The sequence below is a fragment of the Notolabrus celidotus genome, chromosome 10, assembly GCF_009762535.1.
Source record: "Notolabrus celidotus isolate fNotCel1 chromosome 10, fNotCel1.pri, whole genome shotgun sequence".
Taxonomy (NCBI): domain Eukaryota; kingdom Metazoa; phylum Chordata; class Actinopteri; order Labriformes; family Labridae; genus Notolabrus; species Notolabrus celidotus.
Genome location: NC_048281.1, coordinates 13,480,547 through 13,493,566, shown reverse-complemented (window position 1 = coordinate 13,493,566; position 13,020 = coordinate 13,480,547). Strand labels below are relative to the sequence as shown.

At 41.0% G+C, this 13,020-nt stretch overlaps 1 protein-coding gene across 1 annotated transcript; it reads right to left on the bottom strand.

The window, feature by feature from the left end:
• Positions 1 to 469: 469 nt before the first annotated feature.
• On the bottom strand, positions 470 to 11,659 carry fancb (FA complementation group B). The gene is made up of 8 exons (XM_034693443.1): positions 10,515 to 11,659; positions 10,249 to 10,404; positions 10,068 to 10,154; positions 9,671 to 9,799; positions 7,507 to 7,679; positions 5,710 to 6,131; positions 5,387 to 5,627; positions 470 to 1,887 (listed from the first exon to the last, which is right to left on the bottom strand). The coding sequence occupies exons 1-8, from the start codon at positions 11,433 to 11,435 to the stop codon at positions 1,473 to 1,475; spliced, it is 2,544 nt and encodes an 847-aa protein (XP_034549334.1). The 5' UTR covers positions 11,436 to 11,659; the 3' UTR covers positions 470 to 1,472.
• Positions 11,660 to 13,020: the final 1,361 nt, after the last annotated feature.

Sequence of the window (13,020 nt, the reverse complement as noted above, 5' to 3'; positions counted from 1 at the left end):
TAATGTGTCAGGTAACATTCAGGTATATTTTTAGTTCGCTGGATATATCTCTATTTTTTCCTCCCTGTCAGATTTGTTTAATAACAGCAGAAACTGTATTTATCTACCACATTTTCAGTTCCCATTAAAGTGAGTGGACTTCAGCAGTGGGTAGAAACCCTGCAGCCCTCTCCCAGCACTCAGAGTCAATAGAAGTTAACAGGCAATAAAAGGATGACAAACAGTATATTTTACTCTGGGTGGCAGACGGGGCTTTAAGAGAGCACCAGAGAAAAAGATGATCGCTTTCACGTGTGATCCATTTCTCCCTGGCCATTTTTCCGCAGTTATTTATGGTACAGAAATCGCAATTCTTCTTTGTTGCTAGAGGTGACAGGTTTTTTTATTGCTGCTGATACAATGTATGTGTGTGTGTAAGTGTGAGTGTGTGTGGTGTTGCCCATTTTCTTGGGAGTAAAGGGGGAAAAAATAAGATTGCTGATGTGTTTTATTGCCTGAAATAGAGTTGTTAGAATATAGAAGCAGAAGCTAACGGAGGCTTCGTTTAAATTCTAAAACAATAAAAAAAGATTTTGGACTTCTGCAAAAGTCTCTTAATTAACAGCTGAATTATTTACCATGCGGAGAATCCAAAAAATAGGACAGTTTGGGGAAATGATGCGTCAGTTATGTTCAGAAGAGAGCTGTGGCAATGACACAGAGGCATGAAAGGTACAACAGAGGGGGGGTTTATCTCTCCGCAAACTAAGAACTAGAACAGAGGAAGAGCTCTCAGAGCCAAAAACATGCACATGCTTGTTTTTCTTTCCCAACTAGGAGAACAAAAAAAAAAAAACACACCAGCCGTTTTACTAAAAGATTACTGGTCAAGCTTTGACAGACTTTAAGTATCCAGTAAAGCCGAGCTCTTCCTACGGTTTGATGTTTACTTGAACGAATGGCATTTCAACTTTCAGTGCTGACAGCCTGTGTAGCATCAGAGTAGGAAAAAATACAGGGCTGTTTTTATGTACATCATTTCACCAGAAAATAACTAAACCATGAGGGGGGAAAATTACTAAAAGCTCTCAGTCAACTCCAGCCACGCACATGTATAACCCCTTGCTCTACCATCATCTGTTGTCTTTATTCAGAACACAAACTCCAGGATGAAAGCGCTCTCTTCGTCTCCTGCAGCAGAAGCAGAGATTAAAGAGTGTGTTCTGAACACAGACAGTCTAACGGGACATGAACAGAAGCATAAACTGGGCTGTGAGCAGTACAGCATCAGTATCATTAAGGCTGTAAGACCTCGAAAGACTGTCTGATAGAGCAGACAGCGGCACAGGCTTAAAGCTATCAGCTGAAATGTGCAAAGCATACAAGATGATTACACATGACGATGAAAGAGTTGGCTTTTTTCCCCTTTAAAGTTTCTAAATGTCCAAAAATACTGACTTGGCTTTGGAAGTTTTAACCACATCTGCAGCATATTAGTTAAACAAAGTCCTCTGGGTGTCTAAAAGAGCTGCCAAATCTGCATCAAGCTGGACTTTCAACATGTTTTGGGTCTGGCTTCGATATCGCCCCACATCCACCAGGGGGCTCAACCTCATCTTGCTCCTCTCAACGTCCCGCTGCCACATCTCCCTGACCTTCCGTAACCCCCTGCCGGAGCCTGGATCGGGGCTCTCTTCCTCTCCAAAGCTCTTCCTCTCCTCCTTCTCTCCCTCTTCGTCACAAAGTAGAGATGACACACATTCTCTGACTGCCACCACTTCTTTTTCCAGAGCCAAAGAAAATATTTGAGCTGCTTCTTGTCCCGTTGTGCCTTTGATGGGCCGGATGGAGGAGGACGTGGGGAGGTGAGCCAAGAGGGAGTCGAGAAACTGGAGCATTTGTAACTGCCTGCAAAAAGACAAGGGAAAGCATACATGTATGTAAGAGAGACAGAAATGTGCACATTATTATCACATTAAATGAAAATACAATTGTTGACATTCCTTAATAGCTTCTACAATCGTGTCAGTTCTTTCTCAGCTGCCACCCACCTGTTCAGAGTCTATTTGCAGAATTTGTCATCTTAAGCGCTTTATTTGCCAGAGAACTCTAATCACTTTGATATTCAGTGGAATAACACTCAGACGTGCATCCTAGTACACTTCAAAGCCTTGTCAACTTTGAATCCATAAATATAAATCAAGCAGTGCCCACTTCTTCTTGCCAAGCTACCTTCTTTAGCTCCACTGGAATAAATTGAATTATCCAAGAGAGTAGCTGGTGGTTATAGAGTAGAAACCAAGACATGGAGCAGGAATATGGGAGCTTCCAAAGGGATGGATTTCCTCTTCAAAAGATACTCTGTTTTTTCTGAGTTTACGTTAGCATATTAACCAGTGTATGCAAAACCAACGTTAAAAAGTAGTCTTCTGGTAACTGAATATATTGAAGTTCAATCGGATGTTTTTCCAGTGTTTCCAATAGTGACACAGAATTATATTTGGAACAGGTCCCTTTTTTATTGAATTTGTAAAGATAAACACAGTGCTTTTTGGGGATTATAGCTAATCCTAAACAAGGGATGTCCAGATCCCTATCTCACCTATCAGATCAGAGCCGATCAGGCATTTTTTAACTGATCAAGGATCGGCAATTGGAGCTGATCATCCCACCTGCTGGATATATTTACATTGTTTCGTATATTTGATTATTTTTACTTTAATCAATTGATTTATTGATTGTTATTTAATTTAAGGTAATTAACTTTGATGCCATAGGGGTATCAGTATATTTCGTTACTCACTTTTATAGGTTGATAGTTTTGCACCGGGTGACGTCTATATACAGTAGATGGGCAGGTAAGATAGGAGGGGCGGACACCGGGGATGGTGAATGGTTTTTTACTGGGAGATTTGAAAGAGACGCTACCTTTGGTTTGAGAGAAGCTTTTTTGTTGTACAATAAACCACCCAAAGACTGAATGCTTGGCTGGACATTGACACTTTTTTGGACACCGTGTAAGATCCACTCTCCCCATGCCCAGTGGCCAGTTTTTGATTTGAGATTCAAGTGTTGTAAGTTGACCAAGTCAAATAGCCACTACACCACCTAAATAATTTACGTTAGCTGTCATAAACTGACCTTGTGTCTAAAATGTCAGCAGCGTGACAAGTAGAGAGCAAAAACAATAGTTAGAAGAATGTTTAGGGTCATTTCTCTTAGATAAAAAATCTGGGCCTAATAAGACGACTCTCAGAGGGTTCTCTTTGCCTCAGTAGAATGTTTTAGTATACTCACTTATCCATGATGCCATCAATTTTTTCACTAAGTCACCTGTTCCTGAGGCTGAAATGGCTTCTTGAGATGCTTCACTTGTCTGTCTGAAAGTTTCTTTATTCTACCTCTCCTCTTTTGGTTCTGGTGTGAGTAGGTGTCATCATGGCTGTCTAAAGTGTACTTTACAGTGCTTGAACTGCAGCTCAAGTCCCTGGCTATGTGGCGGTGACTCCTGCCAGCGTCAAAAAGGACCTTTATTCAAACCCGTTGCTCACTCATTACCTTTTTTTTCTTCACTTTAGTCATGTTCAGAGAGCAACACGTGTTCAAGAGTACCTCTAAAGGCCTTAAATTTATACCAATTGATGGTGTGGCCTCAGTGACAAAACCTTGATGTTACCAATCACCTGATGAGCAGGATAGGCCTTCTACATTCAAAAAAAATCACACAGATGTGTCCTAAGACTCTAGCATCACTATCAATCTAACCACGATCACACTTGACAATGATTACACATGTAATGTGTCTTCTTCTGTGAAGGAACATGATTGTGTGACATTGACAGTGAGATAGGCCTAGCTAGTTTTTTGTAAGGAAAATGACCTGAATCTCCTTATGATGACTCTATTCTATAGTTTATAGAGCATGATGATGACTCTGTAGACATTTACTTCATTTTATGGGTATTTTAAAGGTCAATTCAACCAAACAACTGAAACCACTTAAATATGCAAATTGTTCTAATAATTTTGGCCATCACTGTATGCAATACAATCCTTCTGCAAGGCAGTGGTAGTGGAGCTGGATTCAATACTCCTGTAACAGATTGTCCTGTGTTTGGTGTTGGTTTTAGCCCTTTTTGAACCATGTGTCCCTGAAGAGTAAACGAAGGCTGCCAAAAAGCAGTTGTTGCAATCTGGCTGGATGAGCATGCCAGGTATGCTCGGTTACACTACCAATTTGATATGACGTCTGAAAACCAAACATGCAACAGAGGAAAAGGCTTCTGCGCCAAAACGAATTCAACGCTTTGAACAACCAGTTCACATCAGTGTGGTAGAAAATGCAGGTTATTGTCGTCTTTTGGAATGTTTGTATCCACAGTATGTAACATAATGCAGCACTAAGTAGATTTGTGATTTATACTTGTGACTGAGTACTGAAGTTAAACTATGCTATTACACAATTCTGAGTAGGATTCAGATTTTATATGAGATTATAACAATGTTGGTGGACTTGGTTAAATGGAATAACTTGGAGATATCTTTTTCCTAATTTTTTTTTACTTAGGTTACTTTCGTAAACAAAACAAAAGGGGGCGGAAACTAGTAACTAAACTCCTCAAAAAAGTTTGGAAACGTCATTTCTGTCAATTATTTCTCCCCTTTAACAATTTCAATTGGTATTGTATTTTATATGCCTTTAAATCTGGTTAGGCTTTCTCTTAACGTTCAGTAACTCTTTCCACATATTGGCGCCAGAGTTTCACGACCTGGCTATCAGCTTAAGTGTGATTAGCTGCAGTTTTAGACTACGGTAGTGTAACCTCCTCCCACAGCTCCACTGTAATCGTATCTTTCATATACTCTTCTTTCTGTCAGTGTAACTCAGTAAACAGGTAACAGGTCTAGATACTTTCATTGCATGTATTACAGGGAAATGGTACCAAACATATTCACATATTTTCAACTCAGTAGAAGTTCCTCTGTTGCTTCATCACTCTGTCTGGTGTCTCTTTGTCCACACTGTCATTTCTGTGTAATGTTTATGCAGCCTAGAAAAAAAGTAGCATGTATACCTCTTTACAACAAGGTATAACTTGTAAGGATCATGCTTCTGTGGAATGAGCCACACAGCTTAACGTGTTGGTAGTGCCCCAAAAAATGGGCCAAATCACCTGCCATATTCTCTTGTTTTGTTTTGAGTTGCATGGTGGATTGGATGATTGGTTGAAACTAGTAAACTCGATAGAGCCCCTTTGGATCAAAGTAGAAAAATGTACTTTTTTTACTCTGTAGAGCGACCACAGTTATGGCCACAGATCAACACAATCTAAACCATCTGCACCTACAACTGTGAGGTCAGCGCCACAGCCATCTTGCTGCTATCAGTAAAGTGAAAATGATTTACCTGGAGTGGACAAACAGTTCCCCTTGGAAACGAGTTATCTGATGCCAGTGCAGCAGCATGGGAGCAGATGTTCCTGCAGAATTTATCAGCAGATACTGAGGGTGCACTTCTATCCTTTTACAGCCCTCTCTCTTCTGAATCCAGCCATCTATATCACCAAGACTGTAATCTGGAGAGTCTATGTGAAGGACCCAGCGGTCCAGTACAGCCATCAGACTCAGGAAGTCCTCCAAAACCTCATCTGGGCACGAGAAGAAGAAGAAAACGATGAACATGCATGTGTTAAAATGAAGAAATCAAGTTGTAGGTATTTGTAATTTTACCTGTTTTGAGTTCAGGGTTTCTCAACAATCTGGTTTGTAACTCATTGTGGATGTCCAAAGATACATGACCACATTGCAGGACAGCCTGTGTGTGGTCGCTCATGAGGACAGAAGCATCTTGTCTCTGGACGTAATGTAGCAAGACATGACAGTTGACACAGCCAGAGTTCACCAAAGGTGTTAGGACGGTCGAAGCGGTCACAGCCAGTCTGCATGTATTGAGATCATTGGGTCTGCTGGCACTGTGCTGCCTGCTTCTTTTGGCTGCGGGCTCTGAGAACACGGGGGCAGATAAGGAGGGAGATGAGGATGAAGAGCAAGGAGCAGGGAGACAGAAGACTTGGCTCTGGGTCTGAATGACGACTGGCGTTGAGCTCTGGCTGGTCTCTGTCAGGATGGATAAGGTCACATCGGTCACTGGTCTGGAACAAAAAATATCACACTAATAATTAGATATCACATGGACGCTGGGATATCAGATTAAATATCAAAGAATCAGATACAAAAATCTCACTTTTTAGAATACCTGCTTGGTAACAGATCAAAAGCCACCAGCTGGTGGAGTTGCATGGGCTGTACAAGAACACCAATCAAATCATGGGCTCTGTGACTACTGATACAGAAATAGTTCTATGTTCTCTAATCAAACACAAGGACAGGTGGATGGAGGAATCTGATTGCTTTTTGTTTCTATAAAGAGACCTTGCAAAGTTAATTAAAATGGGTTGCCTTGATAACAACCTAATCATCCTGGGTCTGCCTTGATGAAAGAAAGGCAACACCTGGGGGCGTTCAAAGAGGCAAAAAAAAAAACATTGGCAACATAAAACATGGACACAGCCTCAGTGATGTCATCCACTGGTTTCTGGAGAGGCGTTATGAAGCGCAGGGGTGGTGGTCACCATATTGGAAATACCGACTCCAACTATTTTTTGTTTATGCTGGAAACCTGCAATGAGGTGAAGGAAGTCAGACACACCCCCTAATTATGCCTAATAATTAATAACCAACAGAGAGGTGTTTAAAACTGCTGTCAAAATTGGATTTTTAGTGCCAGCTATAATGGGGTTTCTTTGCTTTTTAAAGCCTCTAGTGGACACTTCAGGAACGTCAGTTTTTTGCACCTCCTAATTTTATTATATTTTACGTTAAAGGTATCCGCTTGGTACATTTCTTTGCAGTTGGAGTGGTTCAATGACGACAAGAGTCAACACTCATGTAAAAAAAATAACAAATAAACACGTATATATATATACATATACATAGACAGTATATATAAATACATATATTTATTTATTTCTATTATATATACATATAAAGTGTTTTTTTTTTACCATCTGGATATGATACACCTCAATAATTGACATCATGATAATTTTTACAAATGGCAAATGGGCTGTGATTACATAGTGCTCGTCTGACCACTAAAAGCGCTTTAACATTACATGTCACTGTCACCCATTCACACCACAGTCATACCCTGATGGTAGAGACGGCTATGCTATTAGTTTTAACTGGACCCATTCACACAGGGGACACAAAGACACTTCAATATGTGGACTAGTCTTTCTGAATTCATGACAACATGGAGTGCCATGGTCATGTTTCCCGTGTCTTTCCCACAAACATAGATCCACTGACCAAATCAACTGCTGATGACAAATGAGTGGACGAGCATTTTTGTACCAAGCCTTCAAATGTTGTTGTGTTCAATGGGGGCCAAATTTCGGAAAGGCTTTTTCCTCCCTCTACAAAACAGAAAAACAAAAAACAATTAAAATTAAAAATCATGTTTACACAGAGCTGTCAGTGGCGAGTATCACTCCCACAACCATTCGCTCCTCAGCGATGCGATGCCACAGCTTGTCAACTTGAGGTTTTGAAGACACTGCTGGCATGTCTTGTTTCTTGTCATCCGAGCCTTCATCCTTTGACTCATCGTCACAGTCCCACAGAGCAACGAGGCCTTCCTGGACAGAGAGCGTAAAGACTGTAATCAGCAATGACAAGTGTGTGACAGCATTGACAGCAATAGCAGTTTACATCAGGCATTTCAATTTGAACAACAGCCCATTAGGTAGGCATGCAGTGGACTTTCTTAAAGGTTATTAAAGAACAGAGTGTTGCAGTTTTACTTTCTGTCACAACATAGCACCATCAGTGAGGCCACCAGTTAGACTGTGGGGTTGTTCTAGGTAAGCAGCAAAACGTCAACAAATGCAGTGGAAAAATAAATGACACCATGGAGAGAAGGGAAAGGATTTGTTTTTCAGTGCATGGAGTTGGTCTTTCTTTTTCAATTCCAGTTGCAGCATGAGGGACACTGGCTGCCTTAGCCCCATGGGAGACGCCTTTATAAATTCGACAACCTACCAACATGAGTGACAAGTGTAGGAACAAAAACCTGAACAACTAAGGAGAGGGAAGGTGGGACTGTGGATATTATATATTGTTTTAGGAAGTTTTTTGCTGTTATTGATAAGAAAAACAGAGCTGAAGAGAGGCAGGAGAAGACATGCAGTGAAGGGCGAGGGCTGGAAACAAACAGGTGCTGCTGCAGCAGTGAGGGCCTTTATAGATAGGCCGTGTATTCTAATAAGAAAATACACTTTTACATTCAACAGACATTGGTCTTATATATAGGACTGATATAATCAAACAGAAAAGAGCCTGTAGCTGATAAATTAATTGGTTTAGAAATGGTGTCATGTAGTTTATCCAGTAGATCACAATCAGACTCTTTAGTTTACGATGGAGTCTTATCAAGATCTGTCTTAAACAGTGTCAATCTTACCCCATTGTTTAATACTCAGCCCTGCTGCAGAACATACATGCTGAGCAGATGGTGGTCCACACTAATAAATAATAACTTAATTTAAATATTCTTGACTAATTGTGCAGCGTAAGAAAGTAGCCTTCTGAGTATCTCTGTCGAGTCTGATCCATGATAAATCTGGAAATGAGAAGGTTTCCTCTTATTCCATTACAAAAATGCAACATGATTCCATATCAGTATCCATATCTACATGGCAAACATCCTTCAGCTGTTGGGCTCTACTTTTAAACAGAAATCAAATTAATTGGTTGAAAGGATTTTACAGTATGAAATGTGTACAGCACTGTTAAATGTTGTCCTGTTGTGTCTGCATGTGTCTTCTTTAACATTTCCTTATTGCTGTTTCCTGATTGTCTTGCTCCATGTGTTTTATGTCCATGGACACTTTCTCAATGACTGTCATATCATGTCCTTATGTCGTTTTTAGTCACTTTTAATTGTATGGTGCTATTTTTACTTTACTTTCCTTCTCTTTTTTGTTTGTTTGTTTGTTTGTGTTTCGGTTTCTCCTCTACCTTCTTATTTTGATCTTATTTTACTCTATTTTATCTTTGTTTAATCTTGATCTTTTTAGGGAGGCTTTTTAACAACTGGCTAGGGACTATGGATGTAAACTAGCCTTTTGGCTAACTCTGGCATATTTACAGAAGTGTTCATTAATATGCATGGTCCTTTTAAATAATAAATAAATACAAAAAAATAAACATAAAAACTTCCCTGAAATTTGTGGGAGCTTATCAGAATGTGTGTGGTGCATATGTGGAACAGTTTGAATGCAGACAATCGACGAAGCTCAACTTTTTTCGTTGAAAAAAAAAGGGACAATTTCTCCTTTTTGAACATGTACTGCCTACTTTTTGTTGAGAGTTAATATTGATGTTTAGGCTTAATGTTCATTTTTTCTATTTCTTTACTTATTTAGTTATGTATCTACTTTTATTTCTATTACCATGCCTAAAATAAAGACTTTAAAAAATGTATCAGTTATATTTCTGTCCCAGCATGTATAGCCGTGGCACAACTTCTACTTTACACTCACCTAGCCATCTAAAAACTTGCTCAATAATGCAGCAGGCTGTTTCAGGCAGAAAGTCACCGTTGAACATTTTCTTATATAAACAGTACCTGCTCAGGCGATGTGACGACAGGTTCTCCCTCTGAGACAACACCAGCGAGGGCTCGGAGCGACTGCTGCAGCACCCTCTCCTTCACTCTCTCCTCTCTCTGAAGCTCCTGCAGCACTGTCAATCCACTCTGAATAACAGAACATATATGACATAGAGAATACACTGAAAATGTAGCACATGTTGAATGTGTTAAGAGGGGGTTGTAATTTATTTGAAGACTATCTGTCGATCAATGACCATGTAGCATTACATGGCTTATCAATGTGAGTGAAACAAGATTACAACTTGCTGAAAATCATTTGAACTCTACAAAAAAAAAAGATGAAATGACTGTCAGACCCTTTAAAATGAAGAAAAACATCTTACTCAAATTCTAAAAGTTTTATATTGCTCACCTGTAGTCTTGATTCTAAAGCTCGAAGAGTGAGAAGATAGTTCTCTTGTGGTGGAGATGTCCTCAGTGCTCTGTTTTCTGGGCAATTCTAGACACAAGACACAAACACACACCATCACAAATACATTTTTCAGTTAAGTAGCGTAGCAAATGTGAAAATGTGATAAAATATCATGCCTTACAGCATATGTAATGCCAGAGAGGTCAGTGAGGAGGAAATTTTCCAACAGTTGTCCCGATATGCCCTGATTTACGAAAACCAACAGCATCTGGTCTGTTCCACATCCCACAAAGTCATCCACGAGGACAGAGCTGACTCCAGACCAGTGGGAGGCTATCTGGAAAGAGAAGATGCACATGGCAGGATAACTGACTACCTCAAAGTAGAGCAATACAGGTGACAAATAACATATGATGACTTTATTACTGAAACTCTGTTGTTACTAACCTGAAATGTATCCCTCCAAATAGCACACACATGCCCCTGGAGAAATGATACTACAAACAGGCAGCCATTTCTCCCTGTGTTGACCACCTGTATGTTTTCAGGTTGCTCATAGGGGAGCTGACATGTCTCTTTCACTGTCCCATTCTCAAAATAAACAAGTTGCTTATTCGAAGTTGCTGCAACCAAAGCAGATGTCAACATGTTTTCTTCTTTATCAGATGAGAGCATCAGGATGCACTGTGTAATGCAAATGTAGGGATGAGGCAAAATCATATTGCCATCAAACACATGTCCACTCTCCACAACATATCCCAGGGTTTGCCTAGTGGGTGGATTATTTGGGAACTTTTCAGAATTGTTTTGCTGTCCAAGAATAAAAAGTCTTTCATTAAGGGACGGGAATTCCCCAAAGACACTGTGGGACAACTGAATTGGTATCTGTCTCACCTCTCCAGCCTGTGGAGATGTGTAGAAGACACTACCAGCATGGCTCCACATCACTGTGGGGCCATGAAGAAGGGACACGTTTTCCTTCATTTGATAAGGTAGTTTAAACTCAAAGCAGGGCTCCAGTCGGTCGCTCAGCGTGAGCAGGCTGTACTGGAAGCTCTCCTCTTTCTCACTCTTCTTCGTCACCAAAACACACGGTGTAGTGACTCTTTTCTGCACGTTTAGGACGCATTTACATTTCACAATACACACAAAGTTCCCTGTGTTTCTCCCCTCCATGACAGCCACTCCATCTGATGCCTTCATGAACTTGCTGTCTTCCCGTTCAAATGAGACGCAGCAGAAAGTTAGTTCACTTTTCTCGCCCTTGTTTACGCCTGGACCTCGTTTGCAGTTAAATAAAATTACCTTTCCACGATGGGAAAGCCAAAAGAGGTTTCGATAAACATCTCCCTGGAGCAGTTTCTCCATTACGCACTTAATAAGAAGCTTCGGGTTCCTACCAGGTTCGATACTTCCTTACTGACAGCTCGAGGAAGTGATGTTGCTAAGTTTAGAGCTGTCAGTTTCATGACAGAAGTCTCTAACTTCTTAGATAGAAGACTGGCAGGTAAATTATCACTGTAGTTCAGAGATTCACCCGCTGACAACGTTTCACAACATCTGCTGAACGCGCCATGTGGAATTGAAATAGAGATGTGACGTTCGTGAACGAGTCGGTCTTTTGAACGGCTCTTTTCAGTGAGCGATGAGAACCGATTCGGAGTTGCGAGCAGGGGGGCAGCTCGTTCGGCTGGAAGTGAGGCTGCCACAAAAACTGCTCTCTCTAGTGGCTAGCTGCAGTATAGGTCAAAAACTCAGTCTCCCCTCATAGCCTGTATAAAATATGGACGTAGTATCCGTGACTTCACCCATCTGTTCCTGAGAGCTATTTTGAAGCCAATGGACAGCGGCAGCCATATTGCTGCTGTCGAGCAATTGTGACGTAAAGAGGCGGAGTTTAAGCCTCCTAGCCAACAGCTGCATCGTTCCCGCAGGCAGCTGTGCCTCTCTTTGGAAGACTCGTAATCTCAATATCTTCAAAATTGCCACATTAGAAAAAAATTCCTCCCCCTCACAGTGAGAGCAGAATGAGAAATGAGCTATCCAGACTACACTCGTCTTTTGTACCAGGCTGGAAACATGTTTGTTTGTTGTAAAGATCGACTTTTTCCCATTCATGTGTATGTGACTTCCGGTACTTCCGGAGCCAGCCTCAAGCGGATCCTCGATTAACTGTAGCTTTTAACCAGGGGTGCATCCCTCTGGCTGGAGGTGAAGCTTTCAGCAGTGTCTGCCCCTGATGGCTGGCTGCAGTATAGGTAAAAAAATCTGTCTCCCCCATTCATTTGAATGGGGGATCAGTCAAACTTTAAAAAATACATACAAGTCGTATGAATGCTTCTCACATCCATATGCTGTGGTGATATGTAGTTAGTATTTGACTGTTTTGTGTTCAAGGTCTCTTTTTTCCTTTGATTCACACCCGCCATAGAGGGAAACTTCAAGGACACACAGTGTCTTGTGACGCTACGCTGTAGGGCGGAGCTTATTACAGTGGCTTCACAGGCTCTGGCTGCACGATGGCTGCGCCCAGGAGCAGGATTTTTTGGCTTCAGAACCGTACAACGGGAAGAGGCGGAGTAATGCTGTCCATTTTTATTTACAGTCTATGCTTTTAACACTTCCACATTGCACTCATATTTTTAGACCGGAGGTTGCCGCTTGGTCTCCCCCCATTCATTTGAAAGGGGCAGCAGTCAAACTTTTAAAAGAATAAATACACTTCGTACGAATGTTTGTCACATCCGTATGCTGTGGTGATATGTAGTTATTATTTGACTGTTTTGTGTTCAAGGCCTCCTTTTTATGAAAAGTTTCTTCTTCGTTAGTTATCGGAGGTTAAAAAACGGGGTTTTACATCCAGGTTTGCTTTGATTGACCGCTGCCATAGAGAGAAACTCCGTAGGATCTCATGACGCTACGCTGTGGGGCGGAGCTCGTTACCGTGGCAACA